This window comes from Salminus brasiliensis, chromosome 18, assembly GCF_030463535.1.
Source record: "Salminus brasiliensis chromosome 18, fSalBra1.hap2, whole genome shotgun sequence".
NCBI classification, from domain to species: domain Eukaryota; kingdom Metazoa; phylum Chordata; class Actinopteri; order Characiformes; family Bryconidae; genus Salminus; species Salminus brasiliensis.
In genome coordinates, this window is record NC_132895.1 from 13,134,453 (window position 1) to 13,154,677 (window position 20,225).

Consider the following 20,225-nt stretch of genomic DNA (forward strand, 5'->3'; position numbering starts at 1 on the left):
ATTAGGGATGTTGTTATTATCGCTTGCCATAAAGATGTCCTGTTAGGTCTGGTTCGTCCGGTTAATGGTTCAACTGCTGGAAGGTTATCTTGATCACAGTGCTTTCGCTTGGCAGTTGCACAGTCTTCAACCTTACATTTAACACACAGCAGTTGGTGAACAGAATATGACCCAGATTGTTCTGTATATTGTATTTTTATTTGATTCTTTATGCAAAGCTCATTGATCATATAGCACTGTTGCTTGCTAGCAATAGCATTATGTTGATAAATGACTGGTTTATTACTGCAGAAAAAACTGTCTATTTTATTGAAATTTCAGGGACCACATATTGATTTGCCTGTGTTGGCCAGCCTTGAATTTCACATTTATGATATGGCCTTGATTTATACTGCTGTGGTTGTTGCTTTAACCTTCCTTCTTGAAAGGTTAGGGCAAATCACAACAGTTCAAATATATATAGACAAAGGAGCTGAATCTCTTTCATCAAGTCGATCAACTAAATACAGAATACTTCTGAAAGGACAACTTCAAATCCATTCAATACAATATCCATTTAGAGCTAGCATTTAAGTCCTCATAAACTCATAAACACGGGAATTTCTGAGATTACTATAAGGAAGTTGCCGTCAAACAGCTGACTAAGTCGTAAACGCTAGTGGTAAACTTAGGCAAGTGTCACGTTAACCTTGTTCGCCATTTGTTATGTATTCTCTGATAACACATGAATGCAGCAGACCAGGCTGGCAGACTGTGCTGTAGTTGATATCAATGACACTTCAAATTCATAATGCGTGTAAACGATTAGTCTGCAACATTAGGTATCAGCAGTCAACAGTAAATTTGCAGTGAGTGAACTCATTGGTCCACCCCCCCCCCTCTTACTTGCATGTTGTTTCCTATCTATCCAAATGTTTGTGGACCCCCCTCCCCTTTGAATGAATTAATTCAGCTACTTTAAGCAGCCCCCATTGCTGACACAGATGTGCAAATGCACACAATCACATATAGCTTGTCTAGTCCCTGAAGAGATAAATTGCCAGTAGAACATGTCTTTCTGGAGCACATACGCATGAATCTATTGGCACTGGGCTGGGAGCAGTGGACTGTGTTCTCTGGAATGATGGTGCGTCATTTATTTCTTTTGGGATGAGTTAGGGATGAAGTGGGATGGTGATCACTCGACAAATCGTCAAATAAGTGCTTCAAAATCTTGTAGGAAGCTCCATTAAAAGCAGGATGCACTCTTTTTTTAAATACCCTTGATTTCGGAAGAAACAATGAATGAGCAGGTGTCCCAATACATTTGTCTGTATAGTATACATAGTTCACAATTCTGTGAGCAGATTCTTTTCAGCTGATAATATTCTAATACGCAAGCCTGCTTTGTGTGATGGGAAGATTCTCTGGACAACTGAATAGGCATATAGGCAGTAAATACACTCCTCAGCACTCCTAACTACGTGAGACATTTAGAATGTGTTAACAGGGGCATGGGAGTTGTGTAATATCGATTTTACAATGTGCTTTTACAAGCTGTCACTGCGGGTTGATGCAGTTATTAGAGCTACAACCCAGTCTTGGCAATGTCTTAGCAACCTGCAGCAGTGCACATGGAAAAAGGAGAAGAATCTACAGAGACTATTTTTGGAGTTGGATAAGGATCATGTGGTGAAATGTATAATGCAAAGTATTCATGGATCGGAGATTACAGTGAGGCAGATTTTGAATAGTCAATTGACTTGGATTGTGCAGTTAGGTGGTCTGCTCCTGGGTAAACTGTTTATGGTATAAAGAATGAGGTTTCATGTGGAGTTATGGAATCTTGTCATTTTTGTTTTCTTGTCTGCCAGACCCTCATGGACAACCGGGCCTTTTATCCATCACATTTTAAAATACTGAGTCAATTCTAAAATATAAATCTCCACTGCATGTGCCATGGACACAAAGACAGTCAAAGTTGGCAGAACCCCAGTTCGGCAGAGAGGCAGGACAGTTCCACAACAGCGAAAGGAATGTGTTCATTGAGAAAGTCAGCAGAAGCTTCTTGTAATCCAGTAAATGTTGGCACTGTGGTGTCAAACAAATGCACATGGTCACTGTTTATGTGGCTATGTGAATGTGATGTTCTTTAGGGATTTGAGTTAGCAAAGTTGGCTACCTGAGCAGGTTCCAAGGAGGGTGGGGGAGCAAAGCTAACACAGCAATCCCTTCGTAGTGGTGGCTTGACACCGCTTGTTTTTTGCTTTGTAGTTATTTTCAAAAGGAAGAGGAAAAGTGATATTTCATACTTCCTCCAAAAAAAGAAGAGACTCATGCAGAAAGTCAGATAGAGCCAGATAAACATGATAAGAGTATAAACTGTATAAATAAAATGTGGAATGATAATGAATGCATACATTTCTTTCTTAATGCATGCAAAGCACCATAAGCTAGAAAGCAATCTGCCCCTCTAACATAATCACTAGCCCTAGACTGGCCCCAGACTGGCCCCCCTAGTTGAAATGGTCTAGAACTGCCACTGATCCATCAGCATGCTTTAGCTTTTAACACTTTTTTTGGACCACCACTCCTGGATAGACTCAAAAAACTTATATTATTATATTTTGACAGGTACATCAGCTGGGCCCTCCTAGCCCTACAGTCACCATAAAGAGACTTGACATAGGTACAGTAATATATCACCAGCATCGTAAATCTCTTGAAGTTTAAATGTTATTGTTATTTTTTGTCTCATTTCAGTCTTTGCAGTCTTTTAAATATGTGTACCTCTTTATTGAATAAAAACAGCATTTCCTTTTTGTCATTATTCATTCTTTAGAACATGTTTTCTGCTTTCAGAGGGCATTACACACAGACACTTGTACAGTTTCAATAGCCATTTCTCTAATTCTCTAACAAAACTCGCGGCAGGGAGTCTCAGCCGCAGCAGCCAAACAGAATGAAGTGTCCCATTGTGGGTGCTGGCTTGATATTAAGCTTGCAAGCACAGTTGTCTCATTGCGAAGCACATGTACCATGGCTTTTCTTTTTTGAACCATGGGAGCAGTTATAGCGTTATGTGCTTACTTGGCAGTCATACACCATCCATCCATTTCAGGCAGGAATATGCAAATATCAACTTATATTATTGGTCGATTCTAATGAAACTTACAGGATTATTTTAATATATTTCATTTTGATTTAACAAAATGCTAAACTGTGTGTGTGTGTGTGTGTGTGTGTGTGTGTGTGTGTGTGTGTGTGTGTGTGTGTGTGTGAAAATGGTTGCAGACCAGCAATGGTTGTTTTAGAGACTTTCTGGGCGAACCAGTGTGGTGGTTTGAGTTTGTACTGTACTGGGCAGTGTGCAATGGCTGCTGAACAGAACCTCAAATCACGAGTTCTGAGATTTGAGTGTCACTGCACTGAGCAGGCTTGTAGAGGTCCTGAGAGAAAGGAGTTTATTTTTAAGGACCATTGAACCAAGTTGCAAATCTTTTATTTACACGTGACTGCTGCAGAACTGTGGAAATACCTTTATGACTCTGATGTCCTAAGAAACAGCTGAAATCAGATTTTTGACTGTGTTTATGGTTGTATGTATGTATCTTGGTTCTTCTAGTGCTTTCCAGCTCTTTAGAAATAGCTTTTTTCAGGCCTCCAGTACACAGAGCTCAGAATAATCTGTGCTTCACTGCATGCAAATAGCAAACATTTATATACATGCCCGCTCCAGTAGCACAAGCATGTGCAGTGAACAGGATCATTTGAAAAGCAGCATTGCTCTCACACATTAACACACTCACTTTTAAGAGCACTGTTGTAGGTTGGTGGGGGAGTGGGTGAGTGTGTTCATGTGTGTGAAAGTGACACCATGCAGTGGGAGCTCTGCGCTCAGATGGTCTGGACTACTAGATAATGGCCCGAGCTTAATAGCTTTGGTGTGAAAATAAACAATTGAATGAGTATTTGTTCTCATCCATGAAGTGCTGCTTCACCTTGAAGAACATGCCAAGTTCAGTCCTTTAGCAGGAACGTGATAACTTTGTGGTAGTGGTATTATTAGCAAGCTTTTCTACATTTGCTCTATTCTGTTGCTTAACAAGCATAAACAAAAGAAGACACATTACAATTCTGATGGAGGAATGATGTTATCTGCCCCTCAGGCTGCTTTAAAGGTCTGAATTTGGTGAACTGTAGATGAATGATAGCCGAGCTTGGCAAGCAGCATTTGAAAGGTATCCTCTTTAATCCACTGCTAAAGATGATGTTTCCATTTTTGGTCAAAACTGGGACAGGTTTTATCTCTGGGGCAATAAATCCAGCTTTTCAGGTTAATGCCATGTCGAATAAATTCTGGTCATAGCGTTAATTGATAGTGCTTCGAGTGAATGCCTCATTTATTGGTTCCTTTGAGTGTACATGATTAGCACGTTTCGAAAAATGATCGCCCATTTCGAGGGGATCGGAAGGAAACTTGACTCATCCTGTTTGGAATCTCAGTTCCTTTTTTTATTTTACATCTTGACACACTTTCAGCTCTTTAGTATAATGTCTTCAAATTGACACTATAATAGGAATAAATGCTCCAAAATCCGAGAACACAGACTTGTAGCCGGGTTCCTTTGCTTTGCGGCCAGAATCTGTAGAGTTTCATTGCCAGAGCCCTTCACCTTTTGAGGAACCACTGCGCAGATCTAGCTTCCAACACACCATAACGTAGGGTATGGAAGTCTTAGGTGCTTAGGTTTGTTTACATGGCTGAATCAAGTTGCAACTGGCAAACGTCTCATTTACGCATCAGTGCAGAACAGTGGAAACCCATTTAGGACTTGTTGATGAGCAGAAAAACTCAACACATATAATGCTTTGCAATTAAATCTGACATTGCTTTTTTCAGGCCTCTCAGGTTTCTCATATGTAGCTCAATAATCTGGGCTTCACTGCAAGCAAATGGCAATTTTATATAAACATGTCAATTCCAATAGCACAGTGATTGGCCTGATGGTGCCTGGATACATATGGATGTAATGTAAAAGCACTGCCAAACTTGTCAAAGACAGTTATTAGAACATTTAGGTGAAACAGGGATTTGGCTGAGCTGAACCGAAGCATAAGAAGCCAGTATTCCTTTTCGCTATTCTATCACTGCTCGTGTATTTCAAACTGCCAGTGGCTGAGAATGGGCCATTTTTGGTCCTTTTCTGTACAGAATGTGTGCAGATCACACAAGTATGTGAGAGCGTCAGTTCAGATAGGAAATCCATATCCTTTAGGGATTAGATCTATTTATCACAGATGTTTGGGATGTTTTTAAATGATCAAGCTATTTGACTATGGTTTGATTTGATCTGTATATCAAAATGAGATTTGCAATGGTTTATTTGGGTATGATGTATCTGTGCAAATTCGTAAGGCCCCTGCATATTTTCGGCCACCCCTATTCCCTTGTCCGTCTTTAGTTCTGGACAGCCGCGGCCTGTGTGGTCAGATAAGTTGCCAGAGGATTCAGGCTGCTAAAAATAGTTTGTACAAATTCACCAAATGAACACTTTGTACATTTTTATACAATTCGTAACGCTTTAATGTTAGCCATCCCGTACCCAAAACGCTGTAGGCTTTACTTCGAGTGGCTAAACAGTAGGGGTCGCTGTAGGGGTCTTGGCTTTGCAAGATGTGTTAATTGGCACGGGGGCCTTAAAGGCAGCTCACCAAGGTTTCCATCCACAGCAGCAGAACACACGGCACAACTGCTGCCAATATGAAGGCACAGGGTACTGATCATTGTCAGCAGGAACAGTAATTAGGTTCATGCACAAGTGACCTGTTAGCGCTGTTAAAAAACCTTGCACTTGCAAAAAACTTCACACTCATGATGAGAAGTTCTAAACTATAATTATAGAAATGATAAAATATAAAATGATACAATGATAAGAAATGTTTTCCCTATCTAATTGTAAAAATGCAGTTTCAGAAATACAAGGTTTTATTATTATTTTGTTTACTTTTTGACATCTGGCAGTTGTTCTTTTCATTGTTTTAAAATGTCATAATGAACGCAGACATCACACCTTTCCTGTGACTCGTGGGATACATTGAAAGAGGCTCCCTGATGCCCACAAATCATATGCAATATCCCAAAAATGGAAACATTGTATATCAGGCTCGCTTGCTCACTTTTTGGGAGCAACAAGCGAGACTGAGCAAGTGAGTGACAGACGTAGCGAGAGTGTGACATACAGAGCATCCTGATTGGTCTGTTGTTGTGCTCAGTAGACAGATCAGTGTCCTCTGTAGGCGGGACTCACACTCAACCTTTCTCTTTCATAGTGCACCAGTTCAGTTTAGTTCTACAGCTCCATCGTAGAGAGTTTAGAAACCTGGGATAAGTAAGGACTCTTACTGTCTGTATTGCCCATGTTGAGAATTTGACTGTAAGACATGTATAAGTTATGTTTTATATACTAGCTGCTAGCTAGTATATATGAATATTTGTTTAGAACTGATATCATGAAAAATACATCTTTTTCATAAAAGAATACATATTTCAACTCATTCTGAGCCCAAATAAAAAAAATTACAGATATTCTACCATTATCTTCCATGGAAACAATAAGAAGCTATTTAAGGCTAATGCACATTGTCTTTAACATAAAAAGGATCTACGAGGTTGGCGAAAAGTGTCATTTTTGTCAATGATATACAGACATAGATGGCTCTCCGAGACTAATTGCAGCTCTTAAGCTTAATGGCTTTAAAAGCCAGAGCTCGCCTGATGTCAGCAGATGTTTCGTGTCTCTGCTGGAGTTGGTACCTGTGGGAAGGCTAATTGATCCAAGGCCACTCTGTAGCGGAGGACAACATGGACTTAGGAGCGCATTCAAGTGCTGAGCTGAAGTCATTACACTTGTCTCAAGCTTCTCGGGTCTGTGCCTTTTTAGTCATCATTTCGCACAGTGGACCAATTTGATTCTAATCAATATCCAATTTAGATCGTGCTGTAACTCAAAATAGCCTTGCTATCACACAAAAACCTTGGATCTCCAGAAAGGCAACTTAACTTTCAGTGTAAAATGATTTATTCTAACACCTTAAATCATGTTGGAGCATTTCTATTGGTCCATTCGTCATGAAATTCAGACATAACGCAAAGAACAACTGGCCGATTGTCGTATCCAATTATATTAAAAAGTGAAAAATTACAAAAATGAACATACAAGGTTTTTGCTTGACCGTGCAAAAAAAATTGTGTCCACTGTTATGAACAGTGCAAACCAGACCCAAACCTGAAGTCACTGTTTAATGCTCATGAAGCTCTATGGTTTGTTTTTAGATATTATAGTTCATTCTGCACTCACCGCTAACATCAGCAGTGAGATCAAGACACACAAACCTTTGCTGAAACACTATGTTCCTATTAGGCAAAAGACAAGAGGCCTGAGACCAAGATGGGCTGTTCTTTTTATGGTAAATGCGTCTCAAAACACACGAGTCGTGAGAATCTGTTTTGACATATGGGGAGTATTACTGGACATTATGAGTATAATGTACCTCATAAAAGCGGGTACGGAGCTGAACTGGATTACTGATCTTATCGCACCCAGTCTTATTATAGTAAAGGTTCATGTGAACGGCTTGAAAAATGCCTTGTATAAATGCTTGTTGACCCGAGGGTACCTCGAACGTCTTTCATTTCTCTGCGACAGTTAAAGCACTAAACTATAATCCCTACATTCTTCCACTGAAATTTGCTTCTGCCTGTTCATGCGTGTATTTTGGTGAGAAAAGGGTGTAGATGTAATGTTTGTTGTTATTTTCCTGCTTATTTATTTCTTACATTCATTCATAACTAGTGCTTATGTGTTTTATTAGATGAGATATTTCAGATATACCCTTTTCAAAATCATAGAAAGGCCTGAACATCTGGTTTGTTAACTTTTTTTTTAATATATATATATATATATATATATATATATATATATATATAATAGAACACCAACTGCAGCATGTTTCATCTGGTGCCAGCAACCAGCTCCTCTTTAAGCCCTAAAACTGCACAGTGGAGATCTGTCCTGCACAGGCTATGCTAAGTTTATCTGAGAACCCATAATTCCATTATAATTTACAGTGTTAATAATATTCCATACACTGAACAGGTGTAGGCCATCCTATAGATGGAGGTAGCATGCCTTTTCAGTTTCCAGTTATTACTCAAACCGCCGTCTGTCAGAATAGCCAGTACTGTGTTTTGATAATAATTTGATTCAGATCCTTCGGCGCTTCAGATGCCGTCACTGGTGATTGATCTGATCTGTATTTTGGAAAGCAGAAGAAACGTTTGGATCTGGATTCCAAAGCCGGCGTTTAACTGCAAATTTAATTCCAGAAGAACTTTACCTGGCTCGCATTCAAATTACCATTCCCTCATGAGAGAAGAACAATTTCAGAGAAGGAGACAAAGAGCCATGATGTATCTGACACTGGCATGAGCTATGATCCATGAAAGAAACTTCAGAGAGGCCTTTAGGGTAGTAAACACGCCTTTTGCTGTAGAGTCAAATGCATGGGAGCGGTGTGGCCTGTAGTGTTTGCAGCCATGCATGGCCATACGGCCGCATGTTTGCTCTCAGCGTTCATAACAGGGACACTTTTAGGGACTTGGGTCGGTTTGCACAGGAGACAGAGAGGAAGAAGGGAAAGCGAGCATGAGAAATGCGAATGTCAAAGATGAACTCTTGCGGCTTCTTTAGCAGCCAGGCTGAAAATTCCACAGTCATGCACTACCAAAACTTAGCAGAGCTTTCTACAAGACAAATTCACACAAGTCAATCACTTCATACTCCTCCTGTACAGCCACAAGTACGCTTCAACCTATTAAACATTCACTCCAGATTTAACACTGCCAAAGTGCCATTATGTGCTGCTCTAATGAAATACAGAGCATGCATGGAGGAACTAATGCATGCACTAGAAACTAATAACTGTAACTTTCATGTGAGGTAGAGGACATTTCATGGCGTAGTAGAAGCAAATATAAGTATCCTGTACTCTTAATCCTATATTTTCATAGGCCTTGTAGCCTTGTAGTTGAGGTTCTTTACATCTTAAAAAGATTCTTCACACTCTTCTGCAGCCTTAGAGCAGTAAGAGTGGTTCTTCTGTCTCGCTCCAAAGAACGTTTTTTTGACACCTGCATTGTTATGTGTTTTATGAGTGTAGGATGGATAAGGAAGAGATGTGGGTGTGAGTTGCTGAAGTTATTATAAGAATGGACTGTGCCAAGTTTGACTGGCTGAAGCTCTACAGAGTGTGTCAAAGGTCTGCTGAGGTTCAGCAGCCAGTGTTGAGATATTGCACATGAAGTGATACTTTTAGAGTTTCTGCACCACATTCTGCTGCTCCATGACTGATGATGTTTTAGTATCAGGTTCCTTCAGTAATTCAACCAGGCTTAACTTCCAGACTGCCGAATGAAATTTAAGTCCATCATAAAGCTGTTACAATACTATAACTCTAAAGAAAGGCCCTGGAATTAACCTCAGCCTGTGAAGAGAAAAGGCCAGAATGGATCAAACGCAGTGGAGCGAAGATTACTTTCAGGTGGAGCGCAGAAATCCTGCGCTGGGGCTAAGAAGCATCATTAAAGTTGATCATCTCACACAGAAGGTGTTTCTGTAGCTCCTGTTTTAATCAAAGTGTTGTTTAATACCACGCTTTAACTGGGCAAGAGCCTCTGCAGTAGTGCTGTTGTCGAGAGTTTTAAGGGAATTGCAGTAAACTTGACCATCTCGGCCATCTCGGCAGGAAGTGGAATGTTGGATTGAATATCAACATAGACAATCCAAAAAAAAAAAAAAAAAAGTAATAATAATAAAAAAGAAACTTCTTTCATGCGTCTGTGAACACTCTTGCATAATGTTTTTCCTGAACAAGGATAAACTGTGTTTAATAGTTTTGGAACAGAGTCATGAGCTACAGTTGAAAAGATTCCCTCTCGGAATGTTATCTCAGCGCGATCTGTTTTCATGTCTATGCGGCTTTATTACGTTCAGATACATTCAAATTAATTAGCTTTCTTGAAAAAGAAAAAAAAAAGAAAATTGAACTTGTTCCACACAAGAACACTGAATAAACCAGATCTATTTTCATAATCTGGAAGCTTTTTCGCTGCTGTCGGGTTACCAAAGGGGGAAAAGAATGTTTCCAGCCAAAAAGGCAAATGTGGAGTAGAGCAAAGAAAAGCAGATGTGCTGATTGAACTGATAAGGAGCAGCGTATGCACGTCTCTGGACAAATTTAGATGCCTCCTGCCTGCAATCCATCCCTGTATGTTCCTTTTCTATCCAGATTAACCTTCTCCTTCATTGTTTTTGTCTGCTGTAGATAAGGTACACTCTAAACATATACTATTAGAATGTTTTTGCAGAAACGGATATTGTCTTAGCACTCAGTGTATCTCTGTATCGCCAAAGCTTGAGCATGGTTGAGAAGTATTGGTGTTAATATAACTGGGGCTATTTGTTGTATTTCATGTTGTCGATCAGGAGCACATGTATTGAGGTTCCCTCACCAGCTCTGCAGGAGCTCCTGAGACACAGATTCAATGGACAGGCCCATCAACCTAGGTACTGCACCATGCTCTTGTCCATGTTGTAGCTAGAATTCATTGTGTTGATGTTTGTGATGTGTGGTATTTCCTGAAGAGACATTTCTCAGTCATGGCATCAACAGCAGAAGAAGTAAGGGACGTTCTGAGAAATCTTGCTTCATGAAAAGCCCCACAACTCACCCCACCCCATACGTTGAACATGTTGACATTTCATTCAATGAGAGGTGACCTTTTGTCATGTAAAAGGGCCATATCTTATATTTTTACATCTGATTTTTTCCCAAGCTCTAATTTTGTCAGCTGTTCTCTTTTTTTAACGTTTTATTTTGTACTAAAATGGTACATATTTCATTTTTGAAACTCCCTTTACTGCCTTAAAACAATATATATTTTATATAATATATATATAATATATTAATGACATTAATGTATAATGACATAATATATTAATGACATTTACTCTAACTGGCTGCCCTGTGTTGTGCTTTACATTATAAAAGCAGACTGAAACATACTTCAATTTCAGTGTGAATCAAAAGGGCAAAAACAAAGGTTTTGTGACTTCTTAACAAGTTGTTTTGCTTTAAACTTCCATATATGGAGTGGGGAGTTGATGGTTGAACAATGCTTATAATTTATTATACAATTATTTTAAAAATCAAGGACGTTTTGTTTCCTGTGATATGGGCCCTTCAAGACCCATGTTCTGTAATATGTCTGTTATACTGTACGTAACATCTCAGCTCACTGTCTACATTTTACAGGTTTCTGCTAAAGTCTCTTTATGTCCGAAGTCATAGTGTGTGTGTGTGTGTGTGTGTGTGGCACACAACCATCTCAATATCCTATATTTGAAGCTGCAGTTTCATTATTTAAGAATGTTTTTGAATTCAATCAAATTCAACACTGAATTGTTGTTGTTTTTCAAGTCTGTTGAAGATATGGATTCTTCACATCATTTCATTTGTGTGCTTACTCATTTGTTTTCTATTAAAAATTACATGTACATTGGCACACTGATGTTTGTTCAGTTATGTGTAAATATATCATTTTACTGTGAAGTTACTTCAACTTAAAAAATACAGAAATAAATAAAGTAGTAAATTGTGGCACATGCAAATGTTTGGAACCCAAACAAAGGCAATGCTTAGTGACAGCCCCACTGGCCAATATCACAGCTTGCAAAAAGCTATTCATAGCCAGCTAATCTTTGTTGTTTTACAAATGTTTATCCACTCTTCCTTGCAGAATGCTTCTAGTACTTTAGCTGTCCCGTTCAACATCTATCCGTCTATTTTTCTTTGTGTCAGGGGACTGTGACAGCCTTGTTAGTAACCTCAGCTTCAATTTCTTGAAGTAGTTCCTGCTGGATTTTGAGGTTTCGAGAGTTTGTTGATATTTAATGAGAATTTATTCTTTCATATTCATATGCAATGTGAATATGTGCTGGCACACAAACCCGAAGCATGATAGATCCACCTTCATGTTAAAGCAGGCAAGGCATCAAAACTCCAAAACCTAACTTTTAGTGACTGTGGTCAAAGTGCTATGACTAATTCATCAGTCACTTGTTTCCAAAATGAAGTATGCAAAATACTTTATTTTGGAGTTCTGCATACATGACACTGACTTTTGTGATGAGGTCAGAGGTATGGCATCCTTCTGATGGCACCTGTGAGTAGATTATGTTTTTGCAGCAGCTCACCGCCACTCATACGGAGGTTTGGCTTTGTCTTGGGGGCCCTATCTTGCACACCCCCGCTTTGCACTATTGAAATAACAATCCGCCAGTCAGACTGCACCTCGCTCTTAAAAGGGAAGGGCAAGTTACACACTAAATGGTTTATTGCATGTTACGCCCAAAACACACCTATGGTTAATTAGAGCCTTAGAACATGCCTTTTGTGTGTTTCGAGCCACACAAGGCGTACGTTTCCCGTCTTTGCAATAGCAAAAGACACAGGGACACCCTAAATCAAGCTGTGTGGAGGACGATTGACAGCTCACCATAGGACCCCTGGTCTTCCAGGGCTCACTTTGACTTCCACAGTTCCCCTTAGTTGACGTTTCCTTGCAGAATGCTTTTAGTCTATTCTAACTAGCTAAGGTTTTCTTGGGTAAATAGCAAAGCACTTTGTAAGTCGCTCTGGATAAGAGCGTCTGCTAAATGCCATAAATCTAAATGTTTCTTAATTATCAGTGATATCTTTTTATAGCCCTACCCTGCTTTGTAGATAACAATTAGCTTCATCTTCAGAGCAATTGAAGAGTCCTAGAATGTATTACGCTCTGAAACAAGAGCTGAGAATTACTAATTATTCCTGCCCTTTCTAACCAGTCCCCAATTATGAATAAAGCCCCAATGAGTTAATCAATCTCCAAGACTTTAAAATTGGTTGTCCAAACAGTTGCATATGCTACAATAACTTTAACAAAGTAAGGAATTTGGTGCATAAGTATTGACTACTGTATTATAACCTGTAAACTCTAACATTGGTCTTGTTTTCTCCACAGATTGTCGTTTCTTCCAAACCGAAGCTACAGTGACAACGGCAAGCGAATCCTATCTAGTGAGCAGGAATCTCAGGATTCCGCCGGTGTTTTATAGCAAAGAGAAGACCTACAGATGGCAACAGGCTGTTACAATGAACAAGCATCAACCCATGGGAGGAAGACACGTATACAGATGAGACACTGAATGCTCTAATGAACATGGTTTTCACCTGTCGCTACAATAAACCCTGTGAAGAGGCATTTCACAGGCCTGACTCGAATAATGTATAGATGCAACAGGGTAAGCCAGGCACATTGGAACATTGGGCCTAATTAGCCTCCAGGAACGCATGTGACGCTTGATGCTGAGAGGAACAAAACCAAGTGGACAATGGAGTGAACGCTTCAAAGAAAAAGCTTTTGTTTTTTACCTCTTAACCAAACAGATTTTCAAGAGGCCATGAGGTGCTTTCAGCTCTTCATTTCTCATTTATGTAACTGACACTCCCTTTCAGTTCAGCACAGTGCATCTGCCCAAGACTGTAAAAGTGTCCCTCACCCATACTTTATTGCAATGTCAGAGCTGGTCATAGGACTTGCTGTATGACCAGCACATGTTGACAGCGTGTCCAAGTAATATAATTATTATTTAAAGCTGCTTAAAAGCCATTAAAATGGTTTCATCGCAACATTAACTTAGTTACAACGATCAGTCTGGGGTAGATGTCCCAGATGTTCTTTACTTCACTGCTTTATTTATTTTACAGCGTGCAGTTTCGGCTTCAGAAACGAGGAGCAATGACGACTGTCACCATGTGACATTTCTTATTGTACCTGCTTGTATTCTCTTTGATCTTTGTGTTGAAATATTGTTTCAAATGTTTTCTGTGGGACAGATCTAGGAGCTGTGGCAAAGTTTTTAATAAATAAATAAAAATAAATCCAAAAATGCTCAGCCTTGTATCTGTTCACTACATCAATGAATTTACAGTAACCTTCAATACACAACTGTTTGATTAATAAATCAATTCTTCTCATTTCATGCTCCCAAGACAGTTAGACTGGAGTTCAGAGCAGACAGATGACTGACGAACTGTTAATTACATAATGCTCCATATTGCTTTGAAAGCATGCAGTGCTCAAAGCATTATACCATTGTGCTCAAATGAGCCGATTACAGATTGTGCACCGTTCATAAAGCAGCTTGCAGTCATCAAAAGATCCAAGTCACAATTAACATGCAAAATACAGAGTATTTGTGAAACGAAAAAGGTAGACCCAGGCAAACGAGGTAAAATAAGATGGAGATTTCCACACCCACACTAAATAAACACGTCAAACACGAACATTTGCACTATGCCAGCCACAAATGACAACACCATCTGCATCTGTACACTTGCCACAGTTTTAGGTGGGTAGATGCTTTAACTAACAGCACTGCTGTCTTCCATCCAAGCTAACCTTGTTCACATGGACTGATCAGTCAGGTTATACCCCAGGGCTAGAATTGTAGATATTTATTTGGCTTTTAACAAAACAAAGATACAGCTTTAGAAGTGCTCAGCACAGAATATTTGAAATGTATCATATTTGCATGCCGCTACAAAAGAATTGTACTGTACAAAGCAGATTTTAAAAAGTATAGATAAAAAAAAAAAATAATAAAAAAAAAACTGTATAAACTGATAAAGCAAAAGCTCCTTAAAATGACATTGCACCACACATACATAAACAATGATCCTGAAATAATAAATGCCCCTCAATCTGTAGATGCCCATAAGAATGCCCTATAATACCATGATGGGGGGAGGCAAAAGTAAAATGATCTACGATTTGAAGACAAATCACAGCACGTCCTTAACAGTAGAGTTCAGAACAGCATCGTGACAAGCCTTTCTGGAGAGCTCACTCTGGGGGAGGAAACCAAACACAAATAATCACAATCAACACAACTGCTCCTAAAAAATTGTACAATAAGTTATGTCTAATGTGGACAAATTACTTTTCATTTTGCAGCTGATCTTTATTTATAAATAAATCTAAACTGCTTTCCTAAAAATGCACTGAAGGGTTTCACTTACTGTAAAGTCTGAGTAGCTGATGGAGATGGGCTTCTTATCGCTGTTGAACTCTTGCAGTGGCGTTCTGGGGCCTGAACAAGCCTCAAAGGTCTTAACCCTCTGCTGGACCAAAGAAGATGAAATGAGCCTTGCTGAACCAAGGAAAACAGAAGCTGGACAAGCAAAGTGGCTAAAAAGTCTTTTCAGCATTTATGCACCCTTCAAGTGTAATGACACTCAACAGTCACAAGTTAGGGAGCTGACCAGTATGTCAACTTAACCAATCAAAGCTCAGTCACATTTCTAGATTCTCATTTTAGGGCAATGGTGCCCTCTATTGTTGGTCTAAGGAACTGCTTTGTTAACTACATTATTTCTCCTTCTTTTCCAGCGTAATGTAGAACAGATCAACACATGAGGAAACTGAAGCAGTGGTTCTACCTTGGCTGAGAGTGGAGGCTTGCCAGGAACGCACAGAAAGGTGCTTGACACGCTGCTGGTGCTGCCACTGATTGTGCTACCACCACTGCTGTTGCTGCTGCTCATTGTGGTGGTGCGGAGAGCAGTCTGACTAGGAGTCTAACAGGAAATTAACAAGGAAATGAATGAGGAAAGAATTTGTGATCAACATAAACTTTAAAGCACTGTTTATTTGCCGCACCTTCCTTATCTTGCTGGGGGTCACGCTGCTGTTGGCTTGTCCGTGGGCCCTCTTAGTGGGGGTCTTAAACTGAGAGTTGTCTGTTTTCTTGGACATCTGTACAGAAACAAGGGGGAGTCAGGTCGCTAGTAAATGGTCCCCTGTGTAGCAATGTTATAATCTAGCGAAACAAATATGAAACTCACACGCTCATTCTTCTCCTTGTCTTTCTGCATACGATGCTCTTCCCATTGCTTGGAGATGTACTCCATAACCCTCTGGCCTTTTATGAGAAAGGGGGCGCTCTGATTCTTTTCCCAAGCCTCCACTCGTGCTTTCAGCTCCTCTTCTAGCTGTACATGCACAACACACAAACAGTAGGCCAACAACATAAATTCTAATTGACATTGGTATTTGATGGGAACACAGATGTAGGTTAATTACAGCTATTTACTGTGCTTTTTTAGCATTTTATCTTCATGCTACTGCCACAAGCCAATTTACCAGTCCATAGAATACACTATACTAAATATTATTAATAAGCATTATACTCCACTAACGTCTCCAACATCAGTGCAGTTGAATTATCACCATCCTTGGTTACACTCTTAGTGTTATACCTTGGGAAGCAACTTCTGCACTTTGGCCCTGTCCTTGCTTTCCTTCAGTAAAGCACCTCCTCTATTGGAGAAGCGGTTTGGATCTGCAGCCTTTCTCTGCATAAAACAGAAAACAAACATCATCTACCCATTTTCGGTAAAGACTGATTACGTGCTGAACATAAGTTTAGAGTTTTCTGTGAGCACCTCAAAGTCCTGGAAAAGAACCCAGTGTCTTTCCCATTTCTCAATGCCCTCCACTAACGGACGCGCTGTCTCATAAAACTGCGTCACTTTCAGCAGCTCAGAGTCATGTAGGGCAAGCAGCTCCTCTGTGTAATTATCTGTAGGGCAGTAAGAGAGAAGAGAAACATAGGTAATAAGAACCAGAATCTAGTCCATGACAATGTTGTGTTTACATTCATTTTCACACAAAATATTGACACTGCCTTAGTAACGAAACTTACTATCACAGAAGTGCGCACTGAAAGGTTCTCTCTGCTCTGGTCCAAACATACATTTATCCCAGAGGATCACAAGCTCCTGTCGTACTTTGTCGATCACTTCTTCTAGCTTAGCCCTTTGGAGCACCTCCAGACGATCCACTATATTCTGCCACTGTAAAGACAAAAAAATGTAGGGTCAGAGACAAACTCCATGAGTCATCATCCTGTTTAACAAGGTTTATAGATTAGATGATTGTAGATAGTGACAGAAGCCCACTACAAAGCCCCTACTCTTCTAATGTCATCAGAGAGAGTGTTCAGCGCTTCCTGTTTGAATTCCTCTGCTTCCTCTTCTGGACAACTCAGGCGATTCCACAGGCTGGTAGCTCGATCCTTGAGTTTGTCCCTAGTTGAAATAAGGGATTCCTTCTTCATTTCTAGCTATACAGGAAAAGAGGATAAAAGGTTCATAAAGATCACATACAGCAATTTCTGGCACTGTACATTTACTGTGCTTAAAACATCAATACATAAAACAACATTAAAAGCAATGATTTGCAAATGCTGCAAGCTTTAACACCTGACTGAGAAGCAGCTTCAGGGCTTGGATGTTTTCATGTGTAAGCAGAAAGATGTCTGTATCAGAACACACAGACTCCCTCTCCAAGCTGGTCTCAGGCTCATGGCCCATCTCATCCATCAGGCTCTTAATGTCCTCCCGGAGACCAGAGAACACCTTCACCCTGCTCTCCTATGCCAACAGATGGGATGGTGTGACGGCAGTGATTAATAACAAACATCCTGTGGTGAGCGTTGATTACTCAACCTCAAACTTTCTGCAAACTCCACAGAGGAGCAAGAGGAGCAAAAGGAGCAAAAGGAGCAGAAGCAAGGGAAAGAACAAAAGAAGCTAGAAGCCACAGAGCAGAGTCTCTCCCATGCGGCCTGTTACCTTCTCCTCACTCAGATTCTTGATGTGCTCCCGGAGCTCCTGGAGTTGCGTTTGTGAGGGCATGCTGCCACTGGGAATGTAGTATGGAGTGGCACACAAGGTCACACATAGCTCCTCATCCTGCTGCCTCAGGTTATTTAGCTCCCTCAGTCGCTCATTCTTTTCCTTTTGAAGCGTCTCCAAACGACAGCGGAGGTTCTTCTCCATCTGCAAGACTGTCAGGTCTTCTTCCACCTAAAAAATAAAGAGAAAGAAATACATAATCACATGCTGATTCAAGATGTTGAACCAGAGAGATTATTGATAAAACACAGCATACTTTGTATGATTCCATAGACAACTCCAGACATAATGTCTCTAACTGCTTCTGGGTAGTAATGATACTGGTTTTAATGCGATGCCTCAGGGATTCCTCTTCAGTGATCATGTCCGTCAAAAGGTCCTGTGCGGAAGATCATTGGAAAGTATAGTTACATAAAACAGGGAAGACAGAAACAAAAACTGTCAACTGTCTCAAACAAGCAACATGCAAACAAATGCTGCAACTCACCTCAATATATTTCTTCACGGTCTGCATTCGTTCAATCCTCTGATCCTCCATGATGCCAATACTGTCCCATATGTCCACCAGCCTGGCCATAGCATGGTTAATTCCGGTTACAAGGGAGGATGCCAGGGCTTCACTGTATGTTAAAACTGTATGTTAATGTCCGAAATGTTATATTTCATTTGGCCCATATGAGCTCACCTGACCACAATGACCCAAAACATATGGCTAACAGCATCATGTACATGCTCATAATAAATTAGCCGCGTATTTTAGACACATGGGACTACTGATGCTCTTTAAAACAAATGAAAATAGGGAGTTCAATTGAGGGAATGCAGCAGTTTAGTTAATCGAGGGAACCGTTTAGTAAATCTTAGTTACTAGCTAGCTACTATAATAGCTACTTCAGGAGCTTGCACAGAAGACAACATCTAAACAATAATTAAAATATACTTTAGTAGCATTATTATTGGATATCCACGCAGGTTTAAGCACTTCAGACCAATATTAACATGTTCTGTAGCCCTTTATTGGATTATAATCACAACAGTGTAGCTATAAGACTTTTAAATGAACGTCTCTCGTAAGCAAACAAACAAACAAACAAACAAACAAACAAACGTCGCGAGGGCGCGCGCTCGCTCGCTCGCGTGTCACTAGACGTTAGCTAGCACTAGCTAGCTACTATTTACAAAGCAAACCATAACGTTAACTGAACGTGGTAGCAGATGTTATTACGGCAAAACGAGATAAACTTCATACACAAAACAGAGCCACGGTCGGCTACGTTTTTCGCTCGTTGGTTCGTCGGCACGCTCTCTCTAACGTTAGCTAGCTAGTAAAGGTGGCTAGCTAGTAGCACTAGCACTAGCACTAGCTAGCCTATTTTGACTGACAGTTGGCAAACAACAATGGCGATAACAGAAACTCGGTCAAAGATAGCTGGATATGGACGTTAGCTAGATGTTAGCTAGCTGTTAACTCGCCGCACGTTCACTGTTGACTCTACTCCGGTATCTACCCCTTAATTTCGGCCACTTGTGCACTTGCATCGGACATATCAGCGAACATTAAATAAATGGATGCACTTTACTCACCTAAGTAGCTAAACGTTTTTTGAGGAGAGCTATGTGTCTAGATTACTGTACAAAAGTCGTTTGATTTCGAAATAAAATATATTTGTTTATAATTAAGTCTTTGTTTAATTAGATGCGATTACCGCTAGATACTTAGCATAGCTACTATCTAGCTAGAACTTACCGAGGCAAAAGACTTACCTTCTTCGGCTCCCCATTGTTTTAGCGTAGGTGTAGAGACCACCTTTCTTTTTAGGACTGTTTTTAAAACAAAAAAAATAACCGAAAAAATACCGCAATCTTCTCCCCCAAGGCGAACAGCCCTCGCTAACCCAGGCGCTAAAATTTGAATTATGTCTCTTCCTTAGGGCTTCCTGAGAGGCTGAGCGGAGCAGGCCGGACTACTGCCGCCTACTGGAGCGGGCTCTGAGACCGAGGACCTCACCTCCAACGACGAGCCTTCATCATGGGTATTTGTGGCTTTGTGTGTTGTTCACTGCTTGACTTGCTCGCTGTTGGGTCTCGCTAAGGGTCCGAGGTTCGAGAAAAGAGGCGTTTCTCTGCTTACTGAAAGTCAAATATTGGAGGACACTGAATTATGGCTACTTTTGCTATAGAGGTTAGGCGTGCCGTAGCTTTCTGGATATTTGCTGGGACATGGGCATGCCAGACTGCTTGCTGTGCAGTATATGACCATGTATGAATGTGCCTGTGTTGTGAATGATACTGAGCCCTTAAAGTATATTTGGAAACATACTCAATTCTGTGAATGTAAACAACTGTCTCTTGATTAACCTCTTAATTAGCTTCTTAATTTA

The 20,225-nt window shown here is 40.2% G+C and overlaps 2 protein-coding genes across 5 annotated transcripts in view; one reads left to right on the plus strand and one right to left on the minus strand.

The window, feature by feature from the left end:
* Positions 1–14,033, plus strand: part of LOC140539394 (5-hydroxytryptamine receptor 4) — a 36,377-nt gene extending 22,344 nt beyond the window's left edge. For all 3 annotated transcript variants that reach the window (XM_072662099.1, XM_072662100.1, XM_072662101.1), the window contains 2 exons: positions 10,527–10,607; positions 13,106–14,033. In XM_072662099.1, coding sequence (XP_072518200.1) covers positions 10,527–10,607; positions 13,106–13,199 — 175 coding nt within the window. In that variant the 3' untranslated portion in view covers positions 13,200–14,033. The remainder of the gene's footprint in view (positions 1–10,526; positions 10,608–13,105) is intronic.
* A 553-nt stretch (positions 14,034–14,586) lies between these two features.
* Positions 14,587–19,866, minus strand: LOC140539258 (protein regulator of cytokinesis 1). 2 transcript variants are annotated; one of them, XM_072661924.1, is made up of 14 exons: positions 19,609–19,866; positions 18,332–18,464; positions 18,101–18,223; positions 17,782–18,015; positions 17,410–17,580; positions 17,121–17,270; positions 16,851–17,001; positions 16,591–16,727; positions 16,405–16,500; positions 15,991–16,137; positions 15,806–15,901; positions 15,586–15,723; positions 15,166–15,267; positions 14,587–14,994 (listed from the first exon to the last, which is right to left on the minus strand). In XM_072661924.1, exons 1-14 carry the CDS (start codon positions 19,623–19,625, stop codon positions 14,929–14,931), a joined length of 1,761 nt encoding a protein of 586 aa, XP_072518025.1. In that variant the 5' UTR covers positions 19,626–19,866; the 3' UTR covers positions 14,587–14,928. The 2 variants fall into 2 exon arrangements, with proteins under 2 accessions (XP_072518025.1, XP_072518026.1); XM_072661925.1 differs by having other exon boundaries at positions 15,166–15,264; positions 19,609–19,864.
* Positions 19,867–20,225: the final 359 nt, after the last annotated feature.

Excerpts from the sequence above, each read along its gene's own strand:
- LOC140539258 (XM_072661924.1), bottom strand. Across the intron at positions 18,016-18,100 it reads TGTCTATGGAATCATACAAA|GTGGAAGAAGACCTGACAGT; the intron begins GTATGCTGTGTT and ends TTTATTTTTTAG. Across the intron at positions 14,995-15,165 it reads TCAGCTACTCAGACTTTACA|AGTGAGCTCTCCAGAAAGGC; the intron begins GTAAGTGAAACC and ends TTCCTCCCCCAG.